Source organism: Canis aureus, chromosome 32 (assembly GCF_053574225.1).
Source record: "Canis aureus isolate CA01 chromosome 32, VMU_Caureus_v.1.0, whole genome shotgun sequence".
NCBI lineage: Eukaryota > Metazoa > Chordata > Mammalia > Carnivora > Canidae > Canis > Canis aureus.
The window spans coordinates 15,274,782-15,302,396 of record NC_135642.1 but is presented as its reverse complement, the minus strand read 5'-3'; the positions used below and the strand labels follow the sequence as shown (position 1 = coordinate 15,302,396).

The window sequence follows — 27,615 nt, the reverse complement described above, 5'->3', positions numbered from 1 at the left end:
AACAATCGTTTTCTCATATTTACTCCATCTGGACAGCATGGTTTTGGAGCTGTTAAATTCAAAATATAAATTTCTACCTAGTCTATTTTTAAGACCCTTTTCTTTCTACCCCATAACTGCTTCCTTGGTCAGTTACACGGATCCTTCACTGTTCCTTGCTCAAGACTTGCCCCATTTTCTTTTCTTTCCCAGTCTAGACCCAATTTTACAACATAGGTGAAATGATTTGAGAACTAATCCTATTAACAGTAACATCAGGGCCCTCCATGATCTGGTTCTCACCAAACTTTCACCACTCCTTGACTCAAAAATCAAACAAAATCAAACTTTTCAGTGTTTGATACATGCCGCGCTATTTGTAGACCTCAAGACTTTGTTCATGCTGCCCCAACTCTCCCTATCACAACACTTAGGAAATCCTTTCTGTGGTGAAATGCTTTCTGACTTCCAATAAACCAATATATATATATATATATATATTTTTTTTTTTTACAAATCCAGCTAGTAAATTGATTGCCCTAGAAGACTTCCTAAATAAAATTCAAGCCTTTAAGCAATATTCTATACTCCTTAAAGAGCTAAGCACAGCAAACTCAGCAAGTACTTAATAATTACTCATGTACTTATGTAAAAAGTCATGTCTACACAGGAATGTTTTAATAGACGGTGTTGAGAAACTGAAAAAAACTGGAAAGCCTAAAAGCACACCGTTCTGACTCCAAGCATTCATTGTTTCAGGCACCTTACGGGATTTTTTTCTTTTTTTCATGGCAATAGCGTAAATCATCAACACCTGCCCTCACGTGAGGAAAAAAAATACCTCACCACAACCCACTCAGCCTCATCAACTGAGCTAATCAGGGGCTATTATCAGGACTTCTCTTCTCATTAAACTCCAATTCTGAGCTTTCAAGAGTCTGGACAAACTGCCTTTCACTATCCACTCAATTCCTTATTCATCACTATCTCATTTTCCTCAGCTTCACACAAAGCTAACAAAAGAAACCCGTAATTCGGACCTGCCTCGCCACAGGATCTTAACAGCAAAGGCCAACGGGAAGCAATTTCCCGCCAGAAGCGACGTCCAAACTCTGCGAGACGGAGGAAGCTAGAGCAGCCGAGGAACATGCGCAGTAGCAGCGTCCACGCCCACAATCCCACAATCCTCTGGTCGCATATTTCCGGTTTTTCTATCTCAGACGTAGGTGGTGTTTCTATCTGTTGCGCGGTCGTGCCCAGTGCTTCCAGAGGAGGTTTTTTTTTTGTCGTTGACGTTGTTGCGGTTCACTGTTTGGAATCACTGAAGTTTCGGGAATCGCTGCGGCTGCCATCAACATGTCGGTCCCAAGCGCACTCATGAAACAACCGCCCATTCAGTCTACGGCGGGGGCCGTCCCGGTTCGCAATGAGAAAGGTACGGTGCTGAGCCGGTTTCCAGTCGGATTTTACCTCTTCCTTTCCCAGCGTACTGCAAACCTACCGCAACAGACCACCCCAACCCTACCGACCCTTAAGACGCTGCCCCCAAATATCTTCGACTTTTCCCATCAAACTCGCACCCGGTCGCGTTGCCTAAGGGGGAAAATACCCACTTCCATCTCATCTTGTCCATATCGCCCGGCGGCTGCTCTCACAGCAAGCATCCCTCGTCCTTTGGCCTCCACTGTTAAGTTAGACTGTATACACAGTAAATGCCTGCTTTTGCAAGGCGTTGTGCGGAATACGGTCCCTCTTTTGTTTTCCGTAGCAGTCTGTGCCGCTTCTGTAACTCTTCTGTGTCTGTCTCCCTCTACTGCATCATAAACTCAAACGTCCTTGAGACAGGAACCGTGTCTTATTAAACTTTTTATTCCTTTCAACCGACGCTGTGACTGTATGAAATTGAATACACACTTGTGTGAGGCAGTGCCCTTAATTAACCTAAAGAAACTCATTTTGTAGGTGTGAGACCTGCAAAAAGAGACATTCTAAGCAGTGTGATTCCTGTCACATAGGTGATATAAACCAAACGATATGGAAGTGTAGAGAAGGAATGATCTTTTCAGATGGAGGTATTCTAGGAAAGCTTCTTGAAGAACATGGCATATAAACTGATCCTTAAAGGATCAATAGAATTCCAGTGCAGATAGAAGGAACATGTTTGGAAGGGGTTAGACTAAAGAGTCCCTTTTTTTCAGGAAGGATTTTGGAAAATAATATGAGCTCTTTTTTTTATTTTTTAAACATAACAGTACATAATCTTGTGCAACTTGCCTTTTTTTAAAATTCAAGGTGGCTTTTGAGAAATATCCTTTGATATATAAAGAGCTAATTCATTCAACTACTTATAAATTCCATTGTATAAATGAACCAGTTTATTCCTTCCTGGGGGACAGTTGTGTTGTTTTTTCTATTATAAACAGTGCTGTAATTGGCCTTTTTTTTTTTTAAAGTAATCTTGACACCCACCTTGGGGATCAAACTCTTGACCCCAAGATCAAGAGTCATGTGCTCCACCAACTGAGCTAACCAGGCACCTGTTGTAGTTGTCATTCTTAAATGTGCCTCTTTAGTGCACTGTGTAAGAATTTCTCTAGGGTAGACTCCTAAAAGTTCATCATCAACCTAACTAGCTATTTCCAGTTGCTCTCCACAGTGGGTTGTAAGAGCATTAGGAGTTTGTATTTACCCATATATTCATCCACACACTTAGTTGTATCAGATTTTTAAATTTTGTCCAATCGAATTCTGAAATATCTCATTATTTTAATTTGCATTTCCCTGATTACTAGTGAGACTAAGCATTTGTCAGCTATCTAGGTGTTCTCAGAATTAGCTGTTTCTGTCATTTATCCATTTTCTACAGTTTTTCTACATCCCAGATCTCTCATATCTTTTTCCTGTTTTGTTTTGGTTCTTTGTCTTGTCTTTTCACTTTAATTGTGGAGTTTTCTGTTTCATAGGCCTTTTTAATTTTAGTGTTTTTGGATTTATCAATTTTATCTTTTATAGCTTGTGTTTTGTTTTTTTTTTTTAAGATTTTATTTATTTATTCATGAGAGACACAGAGAGAGAGAGGCAGAGACAGACACAGGCAGAGGGAGAAGCAGGCTCCATGTAGGGAGCCTGATGTGGGTCTCGATCCCGGGTCTCCAGGATCACGCCCTGGGCCAAAGGCAGACGCTCAACCACTGAGCCACCCAGGCGTCCCTCTTGTGTTGTTTTGTATATTGTGTTAAGAAATCCTTCCCTATACTGAGATCAATTATAAATATTTTCTCAGTGTTTCTATATCCTAAATACGATTGAATACAAAATTGCGCAAGACAGATTCTAATTTAAGGAACTTGTAATCTAGGAAGGATGTAAGTGTTTTAAGATTTTTTTTTCACACGTGGGTCCTTAATCCATGTGGAATTTTTTGTGGGTGTGGTGTCAGAAATCTAATTTTGTTTATGGTTAACCAGTTGTCCTTACAATTCCATTGTTTGACTAACCCATCCATTCTCCACTGCTTTTTAATGTCACTTCTGTAACATACCAAGCTCCTGTGTAAAGGTTTGTTTGCTCTCTACTCTGTTCCATTGGTCTCTATATACCCCGGAGTCATTAATATATTGTTTTAATCACTGTAAGTTTAAACTAAGCCTTGCAATCTGATATAGAAACCCTCCTCCACCTCACTACCTTCTTTTTTTTTTAAGACTTTATTGTTATTAAAATTTTATTTATTTATTTATTTGTTTATTTATTTATTTATGAGAGTAAGAGAACATGGAGGGTAGGGAGCAGAGGATAAAGGAGAAGCAGGCTTCTCTTGCAGTGACCAGCAGGGAGCTCAATGTGGGGCTCCATCCCAGAACCCAGAGGTCATGACCTGAGCCAAAGGCAGATGCTTGACCAACTAAGCCACCTGGGCACCCCAAGACTTTTATTTTTTTATATCAATTTTATGTTTACATTTCCCATATACCCTCTGCTCTGACACATGCATAGCCTCCTCCATTATCAACATCCTCCACCAGAGTAATACATTTGTTGCAGTTGATAAACCTACATTAACACATCATAATCACCCAAAGTCCATAGTTTACATTAAGGTTCATTCTTGGCATTGTGTATTCTATGGGTTTAGACAAATATATAATGATGTATATCCATTATAGTGGTATCACAGTATTTTTACTGCCCTGAGAATCCCCTGTGCCCTGCCTATTCATCCCTACCCCAACCCAACCCTTGGCAACCACTGATCTTTTTACTGTCTTCATAGTTTTGCCTTTTCCAGAATGTCATGTATTTGGAATCATACGGTATATAACTTTTTCAGATTGGCTTCTTTCACTTAGTAATATGTCTGTAGATTTCATCTATGTTTTATTATGGCTTGATAGCTCATTTCTGTTTAGCACTGAATAATATTCCATCATCTAAATATACCATAGTTTATTCAGTCATCTAGCAAGGAACATCTTGGTTCCTTCCAAGTTTTGGCAGTTATGAAGCTAAAGCTAAAATAAATAATCAGTGTGCAAGTTTTTGTGTGGACTTTAGTTTTCAACACCGTTAGGTAAACACCAAGGAGTGCAGTTACTGGATCATATAGTATGAGTATGCTTACTTTTATAAGAGACCACCAAACTGTCCTCCAAAGTGGCTGTGCCATTTTGCATTCCCACCAGTAACAAATGAGATCTTGTTATTCCACATTCTCTCCAGCATTTAGTGTTGTCAGAGCTCCGTAGTTCGGTTATTCTAATGCATATGCAGTAGTATCTCATTTTATTTTGCATTTCCTTGACAACATATGACTTGAAACGAATATGTTTATTTGCCATCTGTGTATCTTCTTTGGTGAGGTGTGTTAAGTCCTCAGCCTCACCTTATTCTTCAGAATTGTCTTGGTTCTTTTGTCCTATTCTTCCATGTGATTTTTAGAATCAGCCTGGGAACAACTATTAATGGAATTGCCTTAAAATTATAGGTCATGAATTTATTGATTAACTTGGGCACGGTTGCCATCTTCTCTTTCTTAAATATGACATATTTCTCTCTTTATTTAGAACTTTTGTATCTTCCAATATAATTATATATTTTTCATCTGAAAAGCCTTGTACGTCATTTGTTAAATTTATTCCTTGGTATCTTGTAGTTTAGTTACTATTGTAAATAGTATTTTTAAACTTTATTTTCTAATTTATGTAGATAATGTACAGGTACACTTATTTTTATCCAGCATTTATTTGGCATTCTCCCTGAATTCTTTTTTTTAGTTTGCCTGTTTGTTCTCTTGTATTTTCTGCATATAATCATAGTCTGCAAATTATGACAGTTTCTTCCTTTTCAATCATTACCTTTTATCTCTTTTTTTAAGATTTTATTTATTTGGGATTTTATTTATTTGGTGGCTCAGCGGTTACACGTCTGCCTTTAGCTCAGGGCGTGATCCCAGAGACCCGGTATCCAATCCCACATCGGCTCCCTGCATGGAGCCTGTTTCTCCGTCTTCCTGTGTCTCAGCCTTTCTCTCTGTGTGTCTCTCATGAATAAATAAATAAAATCTTAAAAGAAAAAAAAGGATTTTATTTATTTTGAGAGAGAGAATGAGCGAGATGGAGAGGGAGCAGCAGACTCCCTAGAGCAGGGAGCCCAATGCAGGGTTTGATCCCAGGACCCTGAGATCATGACCTCAGCCGAAGGCACTTAACTGACTGAGCTACCTAGGCACTCCTATCTCTTTTTCTTATTGCCCTAATTAGAATCATAATAAAATGTTGACTAGAAGGTATGATAGGGACAACATAAAGATGCCCACTGGTTTTTAAAGGAATGCTTCCAATTTGTCATTAAGCATAATGATTGTTATATCTTTTTTTTAAGATTTTTATTTATTCATACCCTTATTTATTTATACTCTTAAGGGTATAGCTGAGGTGGAATAGCATGAATTTGTGACGGATGTAGTCAGCCTGTCTTCCTCCATTTCAGTATACTCAAGTTAGCCCTCTTTATCATTAGTGTTGGTATTCGCAAGAATGTTTTCCCATGACTTGGCCTTGACAGGAAAACACCATTAGATAAGTAGATGGCTGAATAGTGGCAATCTCCTTCTGCTTGAACTCTTGTTTACCAGGAATATAGGGCTCTACCTACAAAGGACATTGGGAAAGAGGCTACTGAAACATAAGTTATGTTTATCACCCAGGTGAGATTTCGATGGAGAAAGTGAAGGTAAAACGTTATGTGTCGGGAAAGAGGCCAGATTATGCCCCTATGGAGTCCTCAGATGAGGAGGATGAAGAATTTCAGTTCATTAAGAAAGCCAAAGAACAAGAAGCAGAGCCTGAGGAACAAGAGGAGGATTCATCCAGCGACCCTCGACTGCGGCGTTTGCAGAACCGTATTAGTGAAGATGTGGAAGAGAGGTAATGACTAGGGTTGTTTCCTTACACCTATACCCCTACAGGTTAGTTAATAACAACAACAATAATAGCTAATACTTGAACAGTACTCATTATATGCCAGTCACTATTCTAACTACCTTTAGTAATTCTTGTAATCCAGCCAATAACCTTATGAGGTATGTATTATTATCCCAGTTTACAAATGAGGAAACTAAGGCACAAAGGGTCAGGAGAATAAGATGACCAAAGGTATACAGCCAGCAAGTGGCAACCAGTAAACAGCAGGACCTCTGGTCCAAAGGCCCTAGTTAACTAAAGGAATAGAAAACACAGACCATTGGTTGGTTTGTTGGGAGGAGGAGGTCTTAAAATTAGAGAAATTGATTTAATCCACTCATTTATCCTAAAGGCTAATGAGGGGAAATTACACTGAAGAAGTAGGATAAAAGGCCTGATGATGAGTGAATGGATTCATGTAGGAAAGGGAGCTTCCCAATGAAGGATTTCATGTTGTATGTTGAGACATTACCTTAGAGTGCAGACCAGAGATCCCAAACTTTCACAGTTCATTCAGTCTCAGGAATTTTCTCAAGGAGTCCCTAGGTCTACTTTATTTTATTAAGTAGATCCAAATAATTGAATAAATATTAATGTCTTAACATTTGAAGCCATTTGAAAAATATAATATGCATAAAAGAAAAAACATTTTTATTTCATTCTTATATAATTATTAGTGGGGGTTTGTGTGCCTCTTGGACACTGTTTCTCAAACCTTGAAATCAGATTGACACTGGCACACATATCCTGTCCCATGTTGATCTGCATGTAGTACTTGCTTCTTATATAGCAGGTACCAAAAATCCAGTTTCACAAAGATACAATATCACTGAAAAGAAACCTAGTATGATCTAATGTTGAAACTGTGAACTACCTGGAGCTATAAAACAATCCCGTTGCACCCATATGTTTGTTGCAGTGCCTCATGGTGTTTCAGCTTACATTGAACATTTTAGGTCCAACCTAACTATTTGCTCTCATGCTTTGATTTTTTTTTTTAAAGATTTTATTTATTCCTGAGAGACACGGAGAGAGGCAGAGACATAGGCAGAGGGAGAAGCAGGCTCTGTGGGGAGCCTGTTGCAGGACTCGATCCCAGGACCCTGAGATCATAAGCTGAATCAAAAGCAGATAATCAACCACTGAGCCACCCAAGTGCCCCATGAATTATTTTCGTTTTTCTGTCCCTCAGTTTCCCTCTCTCAAGACTTCACTATTAATAAAGGCAAACAACCTCCAGGTGCTCTAAGACTAAGGAAATGTGGGTGATGCTCTTTCACTTTTGTGACATTGGTGTTATACTTGAAGATGCTGTTTTTCAGATTGGCTCGACATCGGAAAATAGTAGAACCTGAAGTGGTAGGTGAAAGTGACTCAGAAGTAGAAGGAGATGCATGGCGCATGGAACGAGAGGATAGCAGTGAAGAAGAAGAGGAAGAAATTGATGATGAGGTATAAAAAGGGAAAATGAGAAGTTCTTTCTGGGTCCGAGAAAAATTGGGGCCTGTTCTCCTTTGTTGAGTTTCCAAAGGCACAAATTTGATACTTTGGCAGAACCCTGATCCAGTGGTTCCCCGTTTGTTGGAGATAGAATTAAAAATAAAATGATGCTAAGTTGTATTTAGTTATAACAGAATTTATTAAATGTGCTGAGGGGAAAATAAAAAGCTGCCTTAGAGCACAGGTCATTGGGCTGACTGACTTGGACATATGACTTGACAGGAAATAGAGAGGCGCCGTGGCATGATGCGTCAGCGAGCACAGGAGAGAAAAAATGAAGAGATGGAAGTCATGGAGGTGGAAGATGAGGGACGTTCTGGGGAGGAGTCAGAATCAGAATCTGAGTATGAAGAGTACACAGACAGTGAAGATGAGATGGAGCCTCGCCTAAAACCTGTCTTCATTCGAAAGTAAGTATGTCATAAACCAGGCCTGATTCCACATAGTTACTACTTTCCATGTCTGAAGATGGAAGCCTTTTTTTCCTCTCTCAGGCTTTTCTGAAATGTCAGCTGTAAGTGAAAGTCTTCTGCCCAGTTCCCTATCTATGCAGAATATTTGCTGAGGAATATCTTGGTATTAACAGAGAACCTGAGTTACGTGCTCATAACTCCCTTTTTAAAGAGCATATAATCTCCCCACAGTCCTGTAAGGCACAAAATTAAACTTGAAAAGTGAATTCCTGGTCCTTTTCTAATGGCAAGAAATCTTACAATTTATAATCCAGAAGGTTCTTGCTATTCAGGCAGTTATCAAAGATGAATGGAATTTTAATGCTTTAAATACCTAGGATGACTCCCAACTTTGGCTGTTTGCAAATAATAGAGCCAGCGATTATTGGGCTTTGTCTCATTTGGATGGGACTTAAGCTAGAGACAAAGAGGTCCACTCTGAGGACTTTGGGCAATTAACAGGACTTCTCTGTTGCAGGAAGGACCGAGTAACAGTTCAAGAACGGGAGGCTGAAGCATTAAAACAGAAGGAGCTGGAGCAGGAAGCAAAACGCATGGCTGAGGAGAGGCGCAAGTACACACTCAAGGTACTGGGGAGTGGCTGTAAGGATTGCATGCAAGGAGGAGTATACTTAGGTTTGTCAGGAAAATAAGGAGATCCAACAGTTAAATGTTCTCTTTACCCAGATTGTAGAAGAGGAGACCAAAAAAGAGCTGGAGGAGAACAAGCGGTCCTTGGCTGCACTGGATGCTCTCAATACTGATGATGAAAATGATGAGGAGGAATATGAGGCATGGAAAGTTCGGGAGCTAAAGAGAATCAAGAGAGACCGAGAAGATCGAGAAGCGTAAGTAATAAGATGGGCCTGTAGTTTAATATCAATAATGGGACAGGTTACTACTAGGGTAACTCTGAGGCTCAATACCTACCATGAGTTAGTTCCATTCTAGCTTTCTTTAGGGTTCCTGCAACTGAGTGAGTTTCTCATAATTGTAATGTGGCTTATTCTAATAAAATTAGTGAAAAGAAACACTCTGTCAGTGTTTCTCTTGATAGAGTGCCAGTGAATACTTCCTGTAGTTTCCTAGTAGGCACACACAAGTTATTCACTGTTATTAATTATCCAATCTTGCATAAAAACCCAACCCAAAATTTGGTGACTTGAAACTGTTGATTATTCCTCACAGTTTTGGAGTTCGCTAAGCAGTTCCTCTGCTGGTTTCACCTGGGCTCTCTTAATGCACTTGGATCCAGCTGGAGAATTAACTGGGCTAGAGTGTCCAAAACGGCTTCATTCACATGTCCAATAGTTAATGCTAACCTGCCTCACTTCTTCAGTGGGCTAGATCGGCTTCCTTATAAAACAGCCTCATGGCAGTATTCGAAGAGGACAAAAGTGGAAACTGCCAAGGTCTTTTGAGGCTCATATGTCATTTCTGCAAAGGGGCATGCATATTGTGAGGGGAAGAATTTGTGGCCTTTAAATACTCTACCACAGTCAGTATTGTTAGATCAGAATCATTTCTGAGCTGCATCACTCATTCTTAAAAATTACTAGGAATGAGAGGGTAATCCCAGATTACAAAAGGAAACCATGAATAGAAAACTCTGTCCTCAGCCTGCAGTTTCTAAGATTTTTATCCTGGGTTTCAAGGAGTGCATGTACCCTTTAAAATCATATACAAAGTTATGTCTATTTGTATTTTTCTGGAGACAAGGGATATATGGCTCCCCTCCCCCCAAAAAGGGTTAGTCACTGCAATCTAATTAATGATGGTAACCCTTGGTTTGTCATGTATGTACATACACAATTACTTAAAAAAATGCCAATTAAATCTTAACACAGTTATGTTAAATTCTGGGTTTTTTTAAAGCCAAGTAGGCTTTCTAGGGAAGGGAAATTACTAACATTGCAAAGTCAAGTAGTAATATTATGTCTGAACCTTATAAAGACTATTGGAAGTTTACAATAAGACCATTTCACCTTTTTATTTGTTGGGCTCCTAATCTTAACTCCTAATAGGCAATGACTAGAATTAAGGAAGGTGAATAATGCTTGAAAGATGAGACTGCATTAAGTTCAGATAATTGAGTCTCTCTGAAACTGGAATAATACTAATAGTTTTGTTCTCCACACAGGCTTGAGAAGGAGAAGGCAGAAATTGAACGAATGCGAAACCTGACTGAGGAAGAGAGGCGAGCTGAGCTTCGGGCAAATGGCAAAGTCATTACCAACAAAGCTGTTAAGGGCAAATATAAGTTCTTACAGAAGTATTATCACCGGGGTGCCTTCTTCATGGTAAGGAGTCAAAAGGGAATGGGAAGTTTGGGCTATAGAAATAATTTGGAACTTTTGAGTTCTTTTCTCCCCCCAAGAATAAACTGTCCTGGGATGTTACTTCTACTTGCCAATGGTCAGTGTTCTCATTTATTTTTGCCTCTAAAGAATATAAATCCAATAGAAAAAAGCATTGACAACACGATTTTAGAAGTAGCAGCCACTGTTCTCCATTCAGGCCCAGATATCAGGAGGAAATGGTGTGTAATAGAAGAATTGAGGAACTAAAATAGTGATCTATGTATATAGATATAGACTACTTAAATCCCCAAAATTAATTAGATAATCACTATTCATAGCTGAGTGAGGAATTTTGCTTATGCAAATATTTGGGAGGTTGAAATTTAATTCCCTTCAATCTGAGCTGACAAAGTGACTAACCAAAAAAAAAAAAAAAAGAAAAGAAAAGAAAAAGTTTATTATCTAGCCAGTATGTGTAATACCATCAAGATTTTGTTCTTCACATGAAAACCAAGGTCAACCTTGGTTTGACCAAGGTTGACCTTGTTAACCTTGTAACCTCTCACATGTTAACCTTGTATAAAGTGATGAGGACTTCTTCCAAATTATTTAGATCATACCAGTGATAATTCCTTAATGGAGAGATGTCAGGAAAGGGAATGGAAGAATTGATTGCATTTATTACTCTAATAACATGTGGTTCCTTAAATTATTACCTGATGCTATAGGAGTTTGAACCAAAAAGTAGACCCATTTTTTTCAGATGCTATATCAAACCTTAAATATCCCCACTGCAGCTAGATTCTTGGCATTTACTATAGATATCAGTAAAATCTAAACTTCAGTGGAGGATTCCATACTTGCCTCCAAAATCAGTTGCAGTCTACTCAGTCGGAAATGTTTGCTTATTAAATAGTGTCTCTGTTCATGTAGTTTTCTAGACAAGTCATTGGAGATTATGAATTATTTCTTTATTGCTTTAAAGTCATAAAATATCATTGCCTACACGTTTCAACAGCTTTAACAGGCTTCTGAAAGAACTGCCTTGCTGGCTAAGATATGTAAGGAAAGGGTTATGTAAGAGTCTTGGTGTGCATTCTCCATGAACTCTCCTCATCTAGACAAGGAGAGTGAAATTAAAATACCTTCTGAGATTAAATGAGGGACTCCGCCTCTAACTAGGAGAAAAGCAGATCTCACAAAAACTGTCTTCCTTTTGAAACCTTTCTGTAGAGACTACTCCAAAATTGTGTTAATTCCTTCACTATGTGTTATTTGTATAACATTATAGTTTTACTAATATGCTCATTTGAAACTATTCTTTATAGTTATTTTTATAGTTTATTAATAACCTTTTGAGCATTTACTGTGGAAAGGGAACTACTGCTTTTTGGGTTTTTTAAGGTGGGGGTTAAAGATTTATTTGTTTTAGAGAAGGAGAGCAAACTGAAATCAGGCCCCATGTTGGGCTCTGTGCTTAGTGTGGAGTCTGCTTAAAGTTCTTCCTCCCTCTCCCTCTGGTCCTCCTGCTTATGTTTGCTCTCTTTCTCTAAAGCAGGAGGACCAGAGGGAGAGGGAGAAAGAACTTTAAGCAGACTCCACACTATGCACGGAGCCCAACATGGGGCTTGATTTCACAACCCTGAGATCACAACCTGAGCCAAAACCCAGAGTCAATCTCCTACTAAATGACCGTGCCACCAAGGCACCTGTTTCTTTTGTTTTGTTTTTAAGGAGGCTCTGTGCCCAGTATGGTGCTTGAACTCGAAACCCTGAGATTAAGAGTTGCATGGTCTAGGGGCACCTGGGTGGCTCAGTTGGTTGAGTGTTCAACTCTTGATTTTGGCTCAGTTTATGATCTCAGGGTTGTGAGACTGAGCGTCACATTGGGCTCTGCTCTGGGTGTGGAACCTGCTTGAGATTCCCTCTTTCTCTCTCTCTTTACCCTTCCCCCCTCCCTGCCTCTTTCTCTCCCTCTCAAAAAAAAAAAAAAAAAAAAGTTCATGATCTACCAACCAAACCAACCAGCAGTTTGACACTGCTAGAGGGTATGTAATTTTTACTTCAGATGGCTTACAACCTAAACCTGGGACCAAGGCAAATATATACTATAAGGATGAGTGAAAACACTGTGGCACTTCTGAAGAGGGAAATGTTTTACTTTGTAGAAGATGGAAAGGGATAACATGAAGGAGGGGACATTTAAGATGTGTAGACTTTCTGACTTCAGTAGTACAAAGACCTTCTCGGTAAAGGGACTAGGAGTGGAGGCAAAAAGCATCATCTGTAAAGGGAAGTGACAAGAAGTAGATTAAAGCTAGATGGCATTTGGCCTTGGCTACTATACAGAGGAGTTGTGCTAATTTAACAAAACGGAATGACTGGAAGTATTTGAGCAAGGCAAAGGGATGAGGTGTGCTTTAGAAACAGTCTAGAGGCAATATAGTTAAGGTTGATTCTAGGGAAAAACTATAAAACTCAGGGAATTAGAATTTATAAGTGGCAATTCACTATGGACAAAGATTACTCAAATTTTGAATCTGGGTAATTGAGAAAATGTTGGTTCTATTAACAGAAGTTAAATCAGGAAGAGGCTGATTTGAAGAGGTTAAGGAAATTATTTTTACTTTAGATGTGAGTCTGAAGTCCCAACAGAATATCCAAGTTAAGTTACATAATGGGCAGAAAATTCAGGATGAGATTTGAGATGCTTCTGCAGAGTTGGAAGTCATAGGACTAAGTGAACATACTGAGTGCAGAGAGAATATAGCCAACCTTCAGGAAATGTCTACGTTTAGGAAGGAAAAAGACAACACAAAGGGAAAAAAGTATCATCTCAACTAGATCTAAGTTCTTGAATAGGTTTAATACCCTCATTCTTTGTATCCCTTGTTGTAGAGTTTAATAAATTTGTGGTTTAAATATATGGGAAATAAAAACCACAAGATTGATAAGACTCTCTTCTATAGGATGAGGATGAAGAAGTATACAAGAGAGATTTCAGTGCACCTACCCTGGAGGATCACTTCAACAAAACCATTCTTCCCAAAGTCATGCAGGTATGGAGTACCTTAAGAACATGAGAGAAGTAATGTATCAAGGGCTGGGACATGATGTTTGGTGGTATAACTCAGCATCTATCCTTCCTTCAGGTCAAGAACTTCGGGCGCTCTGGTCGTACCAAATACACCCACCTTGTGGATCAGGACACCACCTCTTTTGACTCAGCATGGGGCCAAGAGAGTGCCCAGAACACAAAGTTCTTTAAACAAAAGGCAGCTGGAGTACGAGATGTATTTGAACGGCCATCTGCCAAGAAGCGGAAAACTACTTAGAGTTCAACTATTTATTCTTCCAGCTGTGAGACATAGGGATGTCTCAGTATCTGGTCTTTGATTTGCTTTTACCATTATTTACATGGCCCCTGTATCCAGCTTGTTGGACCTACTGCCATACTTGGGACACTGGGCAATCCAGTCTTTGAAGGTGCTTAGTGAGGTTTGGACTTATGCTGAGAAACCCACAGAAAAGCACTATCCAGGTAGGATCAGAGGCCCCCCACTTAAAACCATTTCTGAGAAATCGTAGGTTTCATGACTGCTCTGCCTTCCCAAATTCACTTGGGATTATTCAGGTTTCTTTTTCCAGCCTCTTAGCTTGGGTTAGAAACATGGGCATGTAAGTGAACAGCCCTACTTTATAATAAATTTAAGCTCACCGATACCTGTTTTTGCATTTTTGGTTGGAGTCAGTTTTTCTAGGTGAACGTATTTTTTTATCTATTTATGTGTATGTGTCAAATTAAAGAATTACACCAAGGGCACCTGGGTGGCTCAGTAGGTTAAGTGTCCAACTCTTGGTTTCAGCTCAGGTTGTGATCTTGTGGTCAGGAGGCTGAGCCCCATTCTGTGGTCTGCTCGTAGTTGGCTTCAGATTCTCTCTCCCTGTGCCCCTCCCTCCTGCTCGAGTGCACACACACTCTCCCTCTCTCATAAATAAATAATATTATTTAAAAAATCATATACCAAGAGGTTTCTTACGCTACGGGGAATAAAATGTGCAGGCTGACAAGAATCTACCTATTAAATAGAAGCAGAGAATTGGACAGTGTTTCACTTTTTTTTTTCTTCTTTTTTTAGATTTGAGAGAGTGCATGGAGGAAGAGCAAAGGGAAAGGGAGAAGCAGGCTCTCCACTGAGCAGGAAGCCCAATATGGTACTCATATCCCAGGACCCTGGAATCATGATCCGAGCTGAAGGCAGATGCTCAATCTACTGAGCCACCCAGGCATCCCTCCAAGTTGCAATGTAATAACTAACATCAAGCTAAATTCAGTGGTTTCTCACTTAATATTTACTACATAACCACCATGCACATGGCAGAGCACTAGGAGTCCTAGGGGTTATAAGGAATGACATTTAATAAGTGGGAAGACTATTTCTCAGTTACATACAAAAATGAGATGGCCAAGGTCTTTTCACAATTTTTAAATGCCCCACTAGAAGAAACATTCACAAATGCTTCATGTCATAAAATGAGTATAAATTACTATAATAAGCCTATAAAGATGAGCTTATGTGTGTGCCAGAAAGATACAATCTAAGAATTATCCTAGAGCCAAAATGAGAATAAGACATTGAAATTCTTTTAAGAACATGTTTATAGCTATTTGAGTGTCGAATCTGAGGCAGGTACTGGCCAAGCTTTTTACATTCACCAACTCCTTGGTTCTTTAAACAACCTATCAGGTCTGTATCATTTTACAGTTGAGGAAACAAATTCAAGCAAGGATGACTTGGCCAAAGTTGATCAACTTATAAAGTAAAATTGCCTTCTCTCCAGGATAAGAAATGGAATGTATAAAGTATAGTGTTGTGGTTTAGAGTTCAGTTAAATCAACTCCAAAAATCAATGTCTTTATAGATTAATTCTGTATGAGACCTGAGCTTTGGGGCACCTGGGTGGCTCAGTGGTTGAGCATCTGCCTTTGGCTCAGGTGGTGATCTTGGGGTCCTGGGATCAAGTCCTCCATCGGACTCCCTGCAGGGAGCCTGCTTCTCCCTCTGCCTATGTCTCTCTCTCGTTCTGTGTGTCTCATGAATAAATAAAATCTTAAAAACCACAAAAAAAACCCTAAGCTTTGATACCTTCTATTGTACTTACCATGTTACCTCAGTACCTAAATTCTAACTCCAAAAATAAATATATACATACTAACTCAGCCGCTTATGAATGGGGTGGCTGGGTAACAGTTAAGCACCCAACTTAATTTCAGTTCAGGTCACTAGTCAGATGAATGGGCCTAGTCTGCCACCTAGCATCTGCAGGTTGAACATGAGGTCAGAAGGTACAATTCTACACTGATCCTTCACATGATTTGTTTAAGGCCTGGGGGATGGAGGGAGCTGCTTAAAATCAGTTACATTCCAACATGTAAATTTCCCACAATAAAATACAGTATAATATACATCGCGTTTGATCCAAGATGATAGAACTGCAAAAAAAAAAAAAAAGGGCTAAATCTTTATTGAATAAAATAATCCAGTCAGTGGGTCTGAGAAAGCACAAATCAGTTGGTTAGGGCAATAAGAGCCTCTACCACGTTGCCCATGTGTTCCCTCAAGCTCCGTTCTGCTGCTGCTCGTGAGATCTCCATCTCTGTCATCTGCAGGAAAAGGATCAATGATGTTACCTAAGTCTCTTCTGGAGCATTAAAATGCCACCAAAATTGCTAACTCTTGCTGCAGTAAACCACCCCAATTAAGCAATGTAAACTCTGCCCATATACTAATTTTGGCATTACTACTCACTATCAGCTCCAGATCTTCCTTCTTAATGGTGACTTTGGCCAGTTCCTTCTCCCTGCAAATATTCATGTACATTAGTCCTCATTCTCTACCTCCACCTTTAACTCTCAGAAGGATCATTCCCTGCTGTGTCTTACAAATAAAGGACTCCTGACAAATGCTGTTGAGTGAAAATACAAAATGACTCTCACCCCTCACCTAACATCCGCCTCCCCTCCCCTCGGAGTTTTTTACAACAGGCAGCTGGAGGAGGCCTTTCCAACAAGGTTGTAAACCTTATATATGCAAATACTGGTGACAGAGTTGAAGAACGGTACAAGGTACAAAGGCTTAACAATGGCTTTTATTTTCGTATGGGGAAAAGGGAGGAACTTGTAGGGCTGGCCGTGCGCACAGACTTACCGCTCCTGTTTGGCTTTCTGTTCCCGGGACCGTCTGTCTCCGATGACGGACATGGCCTATGAGAAAAACACCTACTTACCGTTCTGTCACCCGCAAGTCCCAATAATCTAAAAAGCTAATAAGCGTGTCAGGGAGGGTCTATTCATGATGACGAGTGTATCAGGAACCAAGGCCTAGGTTTAACTCAATTCTGTGCACGTGAGGTCCACTTTAAACACAATCTCCACCAAACTCTCTTTCGCAAGCGGCGGGCTCCAGTGACGGTTTCCCTCTTGCCTCCTCCCGCCAACGGGATGGGGACCCTGTCCTGGAGCCGGGCTTCCAGTTAGAACCGGAGAGGCCCCTCCGCTATCAGCCCGCCCAGACACGCTCACGGCCAACCTCACCGTCTCCAAATTGGAACTCTGGATCTCCTTCTCCTCCGCGTAGTCGGTGACTCGCTCCAGGTCCGCCGCACCGCTGTCATGCTTCCGTGGCTTCTCGGGAGGCCGCTCCGGGCCGCTGGTCTCAGTCTCCAACTCCAGCTCCACATCCCCCTCGGTAGCCATATCGATCCCACCGTGCCGCTGCACAGGCCCCGCCCCACCTCACCAAGACTTCCGGTAGCTGCCCTGAAACTTCCGCCCGGAGAGGATGAGGCGGGGCTGGGCTCGGGCCACACCTTCACTAATGTTCTGGGTTCTAGAAACTTCAGTCAGGAAGGAGGGTTGCCTCTCAGACTTCCTGTAGGGGTTCTAGTGTTGTTTTCTGCAAGGCCCTCCCCCACAGCTACCCCGTCATTACTCCGGCCCTCACCAACCGACATCCTTAGCTTCTCTTCACCTAGATTCTACCCCTTCCAATCCATCCCGCCCCCATCAATTCTGTTCAACCAGGATGGATGACGTCTAGTCCTAAACCAATTAAGGATGCTAATCCACTAGAGGCCAGATTTGCAAAGTGCTCCATAATCTGGGGAGAACAGCCTGTGTGGCCCAAAGGCCCTGTAAAGAAAGTAGCTTTACAGAGACATTTGCATTTACCACATCCGGGAGGTTGGTGTTCCTTTCCTTATGTCCCTCCTCATACTCCTTTAGACTGGGTGATCACCCCCCAGCACCGTGGCAGCCCATGGCTGAGGACAAAAAAAAGCTACTTTCTCATCCTACTTCCATCTGGCGGACCTGGGCCTAATCCCTGGGACAAGGATGGTGGGTGCCAAGGCAGTTACAGAACCCAGCACCTCCCTCCACCTGGCACAACGCAGTGGAATCAGCAATATCATGGTGAATCCTCCCTTCTATCAGGTGAGAGCATACTTGGGCAAAGGGGCTTGAAAGGTCCCTAGAGCAGGAACTAAGAAAATGGAAGGGAATGGTGGCTGAAGCTGGGGAAGAAAATCCAGGGAGCCAATAAAGATGATAGGCCTTCCTTTCCCCTCTGAGGCCTTTCCTTTTCTTAGCTCCTGAAATTAAACCTCTTGTCCCACTTCCCAGTACCAGGTCTATAGGTCTAACAGAAAGGTGAGAGGCCAGGTGTGACTTAGGCTTTTAGGAAGGTCTGCTCAAGCCTGTATCAGCTCTTATGATGAAAGCTCTACTTGATGTCAGTGGAAGGCAATCCTAAATAGCTTGGAACCAGATTCTGAGAATTCCTGAGTGAAAGGAGAGAAGAAAACGAAAGGGAAATTTTGGAATTCAGCCTCATGGGTTAACCTAATACATACATTAAACTTTTCCTCAGCAAATCTCCATCTGCTGCTCTATCCCCAGGTGTCCTGCTGTGAGCCTGTTCCCTGTACCTGCAGCTGCCATTCTAGATGGCCCCTTGTCACAGAGTCTACTTGTAGCCGCCTGTTCTACATCCTCCTCCACTTGGGGTCCTCAGCAATCTGCTGCCTCCTGCTGTCAAGGACAGTAATGGAAAGAATCTGGGGGAAGGCACATGGGGTAAGAGGGAGGATTCAGGTTGCAACCCAAGAGTGAAAGGTGAAACCCTCAGATAGACAAAAAATTCAGATTGGGGGGTAGGGGACAACTGAATGGATATAACCATGAGAAGCAGGTACCTCTCTATTCATGAATTGCCCTGCTATTTCTCACATGCACTCTCCTCCTCCAGATCCAGATGCCCTCAGGGTTATGTGTCCATCTGTTTGGCTACACTCACTGCCCAGTGCTCAGTGGCTCTGGAGCTGTGTACCGAGTATGCGCAGGAACTGCCACCTTCCACCTACTGCAGGCTATGCTGCTAGTACAGCTCCACTCCCCCTCCAGCCTGCGGGCACAGCTCCACAACAGGTTTGTGTATATATACTTTGGGTGGGGTGAGACTGGGGAGGAAAAGTAGACATAGGCTGAGTAAAGGAAATTCCAAGATGAAGTAACAGCAGTGTAAAAACTCCAAAAACAGCTTTAAGCTCCTGCTTCTGCCATACTTACTGTGTGACCATGAGCCACATACTTACCCTCTTTGAACTTCTAGTTGCTAAAATGGAGAGAACAGTGGGGTTATTATATGCAAACCCTTTGTCAACTGTGAAACACTGTCCAGATATTATTTAGGTATCTGAGAGAATTTGGAATAAGCTGTGATGGGCCTATTTCCAGCCCTTCTCACGTGGGACTGGTTCCTCCTTTCCTATACTTAGTGGTCTCTTCTCTTCCCTTTCCTATAGTTTTGCTTTCTCCTTTGCCTTCTTCCATAGGCACTGTTCACTCCGCTTTGCCTTTTCTTGAGTCTTGTTTTGTCTCCTAACCAGCTTCTGGATCCTCAAACTGCTGTTCCTGCTAGGTCTCTGTGCTGTTGCCTTCTGCATCCCTGATGAGCATCTCTTCCCAGGTACCTTCCATCTCATATCCTAATCAGCAGGAGTAAGCTAATAGCTTTTCTAAGAAAGAGAGGGTAGGAAGAAAACCAGGAGTAATGACATGGTCAGCTACATTTTCCCACTGGTGCCCCCTACTTGCAGCCTGGCATTACATTGGTATCTGTGGAGGGTTCACGTTCATCCTGCTGCAGTTGGTGCTTATCACAGCCTTTGCCCATTCCTGGAACAAAAACTGGTAAGGAGCACTTAATCCTAAAGGCTCTTCCTGGGAAGGTTGTCTGACATTACTAGACCCAGTAGGGTTGGGCAAAACGCATGACAGGCCAGTGGCCCCCTAACTTCCCACTGAACAGTGCCAAAAAGCTCAGAAACATGAGGACTCTGTAGGCTAGGTGGGATGAGTAGTCACACCAGTGTTCCGGGAGCAGGGGGGGGAATAGTTTATTAAAGGGTAAAGAGTTGGAGCCCCAAGCCACTGCCCACCTCCCACCCTTAGGCAGACAGGTGCAGCCCAAGACTGCCGCTGGTTCCTAGCTGTACTGCTGGCTGCCCTGGGATTCTACACCATGGCAGGTGTGGCAGCTGTGCTCCTGTTCCACCACTACACACACCCAGCTGGCTGCCTGCTCAACAAGACGCTGCTTAGTCTGCACCTTTGTTTCTGTGGCCTCCTCTCCTTCCTCTCCATCGCTCCCTGCATCCGCCTCAGTGGGTACATGCCTTGCAGCATTCCAAATCTGGAAGGCCTTTAGTATAGAAAAATTCGTTAGCTTCCCTAATCTTAGTCAATTGTCTGCTTCCTCCAAAGGGTGGGTGAGAGAAGTATAGATGGATATGAGCAGAAATTACTACCCTGTAGACAAAAGCAATGATCTCCATTCTCCCCAGAGCAACCCCGTTCTGGCCTTCTACAAGCCTCTATCATCAGCTGCTACATCATGTACCTGACTTTCTCTGCACTGTCCAGCCGTCCTCCAGAAAGTGGTAAGGACTGGACCTGGACTCCCCTTGCTAAAACCTTTTGTTCATACCAAATACTTAGCTCTTTTTTTCCTTACCACCTTTCTTCTGTTGCCTTTTTGCAGTAATCTTTCAAGGACAGAATCACACTCTGTGCGTGCCTGGCCTGAGTAAAATGGAATCGCAAACACCAGATACTTCTCTGGCAGTGCTAAGTGCTGGCATCATGTATACTTGTGTCCTTTTTGCTTGGTGCGTAAAGGTGTCAAGGGGAGAGGTGTGAGAGAAGGGAGGATACCCAGGACAGAGAAGGATGGTCAGGAGACTGTCTGGGACCATGGTTTATTTGAACTTTAGAGCAAGACAAGAGTGAGGAAAGCTCCCCATAAACAGAAACAATTTCTAAGAATAGCACTTGTCAGATGATCTGTATTAGATGAAGGGGGCAGGGAGAATGACTTGAGAATTAAAAATGAGTACAAAGGTTTTAGGGCCCTCACATGATGAGACTTACAAATATTTGGGGGAAACAGGCTCTGGGAATATAATACCCTCCTGAGGATTACCACTATGGACCAGCTACTAGTACATGCTCTCAACCCCTCCTGCTGTTTGACTAGACCTGCTTGAGAACTGTCTTTTTCAGTAATGAGGCTTCCTACCTGGCTGAGGTATTTGGGCCCTTGTGGATCGTCAAGGTTTACAGCTATGAGTTCCAGGTGAGGATGGAGAGCTCAGTACCCCCAATACCCTTCCCCCCTCACACAGAGACAAAGACACACACATCCTACCAGCCTCTACCCAGAATGCTCAGATTCTAGCTGCTATTACCTTTTATTAAGTACCCACAATGTGCTAAGCACTGTGCTAGATACTTTACATTCATAATCTCATTTAATTTAATCCTCACAACAACCCTGTGAGGTAGGTATTTGCTCCATTTTACAAATGGAGAAATTGAGGCACAAAAGGTTAAACATCTTACGAAAGTTTTCATAGCCAGTTATATACTGGATCTAGAATTTGAACCCAGATGTGCCTCCACTTTTTACACCGACTAATCTTTTCAAAGGGGAATTTCCTATATTAATACCTTCACATTCTTTCTTAAGTCATTCTAAAACATGCTGCCTTTTGTTTTACAGAAGCCTTCACTCTGTTTCTGCTGCCCTGAAACCGTGAAACCAGAGGAAGGTGAGTGTCATTAAGCATGTCCATAAGAAAGTGTAGATTTCTGCAGAGTGCCAAAGAGCCCTGGAGCGCCTTCACAAAAGAAACTGGGGAGGAGGGAAGAAGTGTTTCAGCCACACTGCACCCAGCAGCCCTTCCCTCTCTCCAGGGCAGAGGGGTGGGGCTGCCAGGCCAGCTGACCAAGAGACCTCTCCAGCTACTCCAGTGCAAGCCCAGCATCTCTCCTACAGCTATTCTGCCTTCCATTTTGTCTTCTTCCTTGCATCACTCTATGTCATGGTTACCCTTACCAACTGGTTCAGGTAGGATGGAAGTGGGCCTGGGATATACTCCTGAAACCCTATTATAGGAAAAGCAATTTAAGGCCAGTCCTAAGGGTTATCAGGAGACATACTTGGGTCCACCATCATCTTTGGTGGGGAGGTAGGACAGGTCTAAAAGCTAAGGTCCTAAGTATTCTCTAACCAGAGACTTTGGTTCCGCAGCTATGAGGGAGCAGAACTGGAAAAGACCTTCACCAAGGGTAGCTGGGCTACCTTCTGGGTCAAGGTTGCCTCATGCTGGGCCTGTGTTCTCCTCTATCTTGGGCTGCTACTGGTACCACTCTGTTGGTCCCCCACCCAGGACCGCCAGCCACCTCCTACTTTCAGGCCACACTGCCATCGCATAAGTACTGCAAGATAACAAATATTCAGTGTAGGTACTATTAACAAACAGGGATTCCCTTGAGGTCATACTCCTAGTCTTGACTCAGGAACTGTCCAGCCCAGCAGATACCTCAAGGACACAACTGGCATTTATTTCCCTTTAGACTGAAGTCAGTACTATGTTTGAATAGGATAAAGTGGCCTTACATACTCTAATGCTATGGGCAGTGTCTGACTCACTGGAGCTACCGTTACATCTTTACCCCAGCTCAAGAACCTAATTTCCAAGTCAGCAGCTCAGGAACCACTGCTGATCCCAGCAGACAGTGCGGCACCAGCCCTTTCCTGGCTCTCATGGTGGAGATGGGGGCAGGGAAAGACCAACAGGGACTGAAGACTTACTTGGTTTTGCCCTTGGAGATAAAAAGGAAAATAAGCAGTTCAGCCCTGGGCACAGGGAGATAAGCAGCCCAGAACAAACCAGGACACAGAAAGAAAGGAATATACAGAGACCACCTTAGGTTTTAATCCTGATCTTGAGGTCAAAGGAAGTAGGAAGACAAAAACCACCCTCATTCCATGAAGAATGACAGAAGAGAATGTGAACACTAGAGAGTAGCTGACTGTGGGAAGTCAGTGAGCACCAGGATTTGGGAGCCAACTTTCAAGCAGGCGAGCAAAATGAGGAAGAAATGAGAAAGAGGGGCATAAACTTAGGTCCTGAAGCCTTCCTTCTTAGACCTTCAACTCCATCCTTGGGATGGTGTTCAAGGTCTGGGTGGGGGACAAAAATCACAGAAAAGAAGTTCCTATGTTCTTAGAGGATTCCTCTACCACATACCTGGAGTACTTGTCTGTTTGTTGTAGTAAAATAAAGAATTTTTCTGTGATGTTTCACTTAGTCTACTTATCTACCACCTTTTAAAATCTGAAGTTCTCTCCCTTTTTGGTGGAAAAGGGCAGCCATTCCTCCATCCCCATCCCCCCAATCCCCAGTCAAACCAGGCGCTCAAGAAATTACAAAGCTACTTTTAATACTTTGGGGTGAGCCCCACAGGAATAAAAAACACTGGGAAGTGGTAACCCCCTCACCCCCAGGCGTGGCCCAGGGGGAGAGAGGCTACCTGAGGGGAAGGAAGCACAAAAGGGACCCGCTGCAGACTCAGGGCAAAGGGAATGCCATCGGTGCTGGGACCTGTGAGCACTACAGGAGAAAACGCGAGCGTGGTGGGACTGGCTCCAGGCACACAGGCGAAGGGCAAGAGGGTTGGACACGAAGCCACAAAGCTACTTGGGTTCCTCCTTCTTCTCGTTTGCCTTTTTCTGCTTCTGCTGCATGATCTCCGAGTCCCTGGGGGTAGAGATGATGGGGCACTGGGAGGTACCAGAGGGCAAAAAGGACAAGATGCAGGGGGATGAAGGGCACAAAGGATAAGATGGAAGTGGATGGGACAAAATTCAGCGTGTGCCTGCTGTATTCCCACCCTAGGAGAACAAGAGGAAGAGAGCTGAGGCTTAAAAGGCAATCAGGCTCTATCTGGCTGTTGCCTAAGGGGTCAGAAGTCTGGCCACAGAGGCCCAAAGGCTATTCTTTGCTGAGTACCACACCCAGCAACACCAGTGAGAAGGTTGGGAAAAGGGAGGAGAAACTGAACACCAAAGAGGGCTTTAAGTACCGTGCTGTCATAACCACTACCGCATTTGAAATGTGAAGCTCCCTGCCCTTGCCCTTAAGGTCAGACTCGGGGGCACTCAGAAATCAGCCGAGGGCAGGCACCCGCCCCAGTCCCTTCCTGTCAGGCTGTTGAGCTAACAATTTGGAGGGTAGGGAGCAAATAAAACCCTAGAGGAAGCAATGCACTCTGCCCCTCACTAGTCCAGATGTAAACCCTGAGGTAGCTCTCTTTCCTGGTACAACCCTCGGTCTAACCCAGGTCTCACCCTTCCCCTCCCCTTCCCTCCCCTCCCTGGGGCTACCTCTGCTTGCGGGCGGCAGCAGAAAGCCCGTCATCTCGGCGCTTTCCCTTAACCGAGTCGCTCTGCTTTTTCATATTCTTCTGGCGGGCGAGCTCGCGCTGGTTACCGCCTAAAGAAAGAAGGTAAAAGGTGAGACGCGGGGGGCCTTTATGGCCGCACGCCGGCGACCCACTTCCCTCACCCGGACACCAGCAGGGTCCAATGCTCCTACACCGGCCCATTTCGGGGCCTAGGCTGCTGAGAGGGACGGCGGGGGGGGGGGGCTGTAGGGGGGCGCTGGTGGCAAGCTGCCGCGGGGCAGGTCAAACCGGGAGGCAGAAGGAGGACGGTTCCGAGGAGTCCGCTAAAGGCATGTTTCGAGTTTCGGGTCGGCCCGGGGGTCCAGACTGGTGGCGGTGTGTGGACAGTCTGGGTCTCTGTGGGGGATGGGCTGCGACCTGGAGTAGGGGGCTCTGGGCCTATCACAGCGGCGCGGGGCTTGTCGCCACGCCGCGGAAGGTCGCGGAGGGCCTCTGCTTGACTGGGGCGGGGGAAGGGGGGGGGTTCTCAAGAAGTGGCGGTGGGCAAAAGGCCGATTTCCGGCGCCGTGTGAGGGTCTCAAAAAAGCGCTCCCAGAGGAAGGCCTCGCTAGGGAAGCCGAGAGGAGGCCAACAGCAAGATCTGGCAGTCGTGTTTAGGATGGACGGGGAGAAAGGGGTAAGAGAAGAGGGTCTCGGTGCTCACGGGTCATGGCGACGGCAGCGGCTCCGGCCTGCCTCCGTTGCGTCCCCTCGTTCTGTCCGACGTTGCAGGCCCCGCCCCCTTCTCCGAGCGTAACGAAGTCGTCCTTTCCTCCCCGCCCTATGGAGCCCGGGCTCAGTCTCCCATTGGGCAGAAAGAAACACGTGGGGCTGCGGGCCACACTCCAGCCCGGGCGGATGTGGGGCGGAGGTTCGCAGGCCAGTGCGCTGCGTGGGGCGGGGCTTCCTGGGCTAGGCGTTGGGTCGGGCGGGGAGAAAGTAGGCCGGGTCACGTGGACAGGGTGGGGGTGCAGGGGTGCGGCTGGCGATGTGGCGTTCCCGCGGGCTCGAGCACGTGACCCGGCAGAGTGACCTCATGCGGGGACCGTTTGGGACACCGACAGACTCGCCCAAGGGGAACGGTAGGGGACGGAGGGCGGGGTTTCATGGGGACCGAAATGGTTTGGTCTGTTCCGTGTTATCAGGACTTGGCCCGGTAGTTAGGATTTATTCCCCACCAGCAGCATATTTAGACTCGAGTTGTTCACCTATAAGGTAAAGTCAGGTACAAACATAACTTTTGGACACCTCCTTCCAATCACACTGTACCCTCACCGCAAACTCCTCCAATAGAGATTAGCAACCACATGCCCTGTGTCCTAACTTGGGTCCTGTTCGTTTCCCACAGAAATATTTAATGTGAAGATGCAATAGCTTGGAAATATTGAAAGACCTCAAAAATCAGGAACTATGGAGTTGGCTCAGGGACTAAGAGACTGGGAAATGCACATACTGTGTCCGTTTCTTCCTCTGGACGTTTCCCCACTATACTATAACCTGCACCAGTCACATCTGGTTTATAAGAGGCAGTTGAATAGGACGGGAAGCTTTGGTTTCCCATTAAATTCATTCTCCTTCCCAGCTCCATTATTTGTCTACCAGACTCCCCACCAGTCCTGAGGAATTCATAGGATAAAGGAGAAATGCTTACGAAATATTACAGGAAAGGACCATTTGTAAATTTTATTATGTGATTCTCTCCAGTTGGTGCTTATAGCGGAACAGAGTTGAGGCTGGAACTTCAAACTAGCTTCCCCCTCAACATGAACCTGATGGGAAGGCAGTACATCTCCGTCAATGCCATCCTCACAATTTTTGCCATACCAAAGTATCACTTGAACTATTATTACTTAAAATGTTTGTACCAAACTTCAATAAAGCTTATAAGTCAAACTTCATAATTCTTTTTATTAAAGATTTTTATTTATTTATTCATGAGAGACAAAGAGGAGGCAGAGGCAGAAGCAGGCTCCCCACAAGGAGCCCAATGTAGATCTCCATCCCAGGACTCTGGGATCACGATCTGAGCCAAAGGCAGCCATTCAACCACTGAACCACCCAGGCATCCCCTTCATAATCTTTTAGTAAATTTAAAAATAGTATCACCTAACCACAAACAGAAACTAACTTTAAAAGTCAATACAAGGGATGACTGGGTGGCTCAGCGGTTGAGCACCTCCCTTTGACCCAGGGCAAGATCCTGGACTCCTGGGATGGGGATTGAGTCCCACATCTGGCTCCCTGCATGGAGCCTTCTCTCTGTGCCTGAGTCTCTGCCTCTCTCAATCTCTCTCTGTCTCTCATGAATAAATAAATAAAATCTTTAAGAAATAAATAAAAAAATAAAAGTCAATACAATGAAAATGAAATATATCATCAAATTTTACCAAAGTAATATCATTGTCAAAGATGCTGAACCTGGGGCCTGCCCTCTCTTTCTTAAAAAGAGAACAAGTTTTAGAGAAGTAATAAGGCATAAATCTTTAAAACTGAATCTTTCTCTTGATATAATCAGAAGATTAAAAATAATCTATTTTTTCAGTGTTTTTTTTTTTTGAACATTTCTCTCCAATCTTTTCAATGTTATTTAATACTATGTCTCTATATTACCTAGAAAGCCCTTTGGTACTTACTAAATGTACTAGATCAACCTTGGTGGCATGTATAACATTGTACAAATCCTGACTCTGGTATTTACTGGACACTTATTTTCTCCATGCTTCAATTCCTTTATATGAAAAATGGGAATAATCTCTACCCCTTGGTATTGTGGAAGAAATTAATATAGATATAAAGGGCTTGGCCCATAAGGAATTCAGTTAATGTCTCCTCCTTCTCCTTTCTTCCAAGTCCTAAAACTTCCTCTTCCTTCTCTAGATTCCTCTAACCCTTCTGAGGCAACCAGTATCTGAAATGGCCACTAACGATCCCACCCTCCTGATTTTATATCCTTATGAAGTTCTCTGCCACACTGAATCAAGATTGGTCTGTGTGACCAATAGAATATGGCAGAAGTGATCATATGTCACTTCTGATGCTAAATCATAAAAGATGTGGCTTCCACTTTCCTC

At 43.4% G+C, this 27,615-nt stretch overlaps 5 protein-coding genes and 1 long non-coding RNA gene across 7 annotated transcripts in view; 3 read left to right on the top strand and 3 right to left on the bottom strand.

The window, feature by feature from the left end:
* WDR76 (WD repeat domain 76) overlaps positions 1-1,284 on the bottom strand; it is a 51,955-nt gene extending 50,671 nt beyond the window's left edge. The window contains exon 1 of the mRNA XM_077880880.1: positions 1,020-1,284. Within this exon, the coding sequence (XP_077737006.1) occupies positions 1,020-1,128 (109 nt within the window). The 5' untranslated portion in view covers positions 1,129-1,284. The remainder of the gene's footprint in view (positions 1-1,019) is intronic.
* Positions 1,174-14,712, top strand: MFAP1 (microfibril associated protein 1). Its single transcript, XM_077880894.1, has 9 exons — positions 1,174-1,414; positions 6,185-6,404; positions 7,763-7,892; positions 8,163-8,350; positions 8,871-8,979; positions 9,080-9,240; positions 10,533-10,692; positions 13,662-13,751; positions 13,845-14,712. The coding sequence occupies exons 1-9, from the start codon at positions 1,336-1,338 to the stop codon at positions 14,025-14,027; spliced, it is 1,320 nt and encodes a 439-aa protein (XP_077737020.1). The 5' UTR covers positions 1,174-1,335; the 3' UTR covers positions 14,028-14,712.
* Positions 14,713-16,202: 1,490 nt separating this feature from the next.
* Positions 16,203-19,753, bottom strand: HYPK (huntingtin interacting protein K). The gene is made up of 4 exons (XM_077880899.1): positions 17,288-19,753; positions 16,902-16,957; positions 16,503-16,554; positions 16,203-16,357 (listed from the first exon to the last, which is right to left on the bottom strand). Exons 1-4 carry the CDS (start codon positions 17,447-17,449, stop codon positions 16,262-16,264), a joined length of 366 nt encoding a protein of 121 aa, XP_077737025.1. The 5' UTR covers positions 17,450-19,753; the 3' UTR covers positions 16,203-16,261.
* SERINC4 (serine incorporator 4) lies at positions 17,181-23,849 on the top strand. The gene is made up of 12 exons (XM_077880900.1): positions 17,181-18,187; positions 18,653-18,829; positions 19,002-19,180; positions 19,642-19,721; positions 19,852-19,945; positions 20,207-20,418; positions 20,599-20,694; positions 20,796-20,922; positions 21,317-21,389; positions 21,816-21,864; positions 22,010-22,163; positions 22,347-23,849. The coding sequence occupies exons 1-12, from the start codon at positions 18,089-18,091 to the stop codon at positions 22,543-22,545; spliced, it is 1,539 nt and encodes a 512-aa protein (XP_077737026.1). The 5' UTR covers positions 17,181-18,088; the 3' UTR covers positions 22,546-23,849.
* SERF2 (small EDRK-rich factor 2) lies at positions 23,522-25,379 on the bottom strand. Of its 2 annotated transcripts, none has more exons than XM_077880897.1 (3): positions 25,209-25,379; positions 24,486-24,594; positions 23,522-23,882 (listed from the first exon to the last, which is right to left on the bottom strand). In XM_077880897.1, exons 1-3 carry the CDS (start codon positions 25,213-25,215, stop codon positions 23,597-23,599), a joined length of 402 nt encoding a protein of 133 aa, XP_077737023.1. In that variant the 5' UTR covers positions 25,216-25,379; the 3' UTR covers positions 23,522-23,596. The 2 variants fall into 2 exon arrangements, with proteins under 2 accessions (XP_077737023.1, XP_077737024.1); XM_077880898.1 differs by having other exon boundaries at positions 23,662-23,859; positions 25,209-25,369.
* LOC144303117 (uncharacterized) lies at positions 25,048-26,437 on the top strand. Its single transcript, XR_013370117.1, has 2 exons — positions 25,048-25,626; positions 26,249-26,437. It is a non-coding gene; the product is annotated as an uncharacterized LOC144303117 (long non-coding RNA).
* Positions 26,438-27,615: the final 1,178 nt, after the last annotated feature.

Coding starts and splice junctions, on each gene's coding strand:
- MFAP1 (XM_077880894.1), top strand. CDS start 1,336: ATGTCGGTCCCAAGCGCACTCATGAAACAACCGCCCATTCAGTCTACG. Junction 8,980..9,079: donor GGCGCAAGTACACACTCAAG/GTACTGGGGAGT, acceptor CTCTTTACCCAG/ATTGTAGAAGAGGAGACCAA. Junction 13,752..13,844: donor TTCTTCCCAAAGTCATGCAG/GTATGGAGTACC, acceptor TCCTTCCTTCAG/GTCAAGAACTTCGGGCGCTC.
- HYPK (XM_077880899.1), bottom strand. CDS start 17,449: ATGGCTACCGAGGGGGATGTGGAGCTGGAGTTGGAGACTGAGACCAGC. Junction 16,958..17,287: donor AGAGTTCCAATTTGGAGACG/GTGAGGTTGGCC, acceptor TTTTTCTCATAG/GCCATGTCCGTCATCGGAGA. Junction 16,358..16,502: donor AGGAAGATCTGGAGCTGATA/GTGAGTAGTAAT, acceptor CTTTTCCTGCAG/ATGACAGAGATGGAGATCTC.
- SERF2 (XM_077880897.1), bottom strand. Junction 23,883..24,485: donor GCTGCCGCCCGCAAGCAGAG/GTAGCCCCAGGG, acceptor GGTACCTCCCAG/TGCCCCATCATCTCTACCCC.
- SERINC4 (XM_077880900.1), top strand. CDS start 18,089: ATGGTGGGTGCCAAGGCAGTTACAGAACCCAGCACCTCCCTCCACCTG. Junction 18,830..19,001: donor TCTGGGGGAAGGCACATGGG/GTAAGAGGGAGG, acceptor CTCCTCCTCCAG/ATCCAGATGCCCTCAGGGTT. Junction 21,865..22,009: donor AACCGTGAAACCAGAGGAAG/GTGAGTGTCATT, acceptor CCCTCTCTCCAG/GGCAGAGGGGTGGGGCTGCC.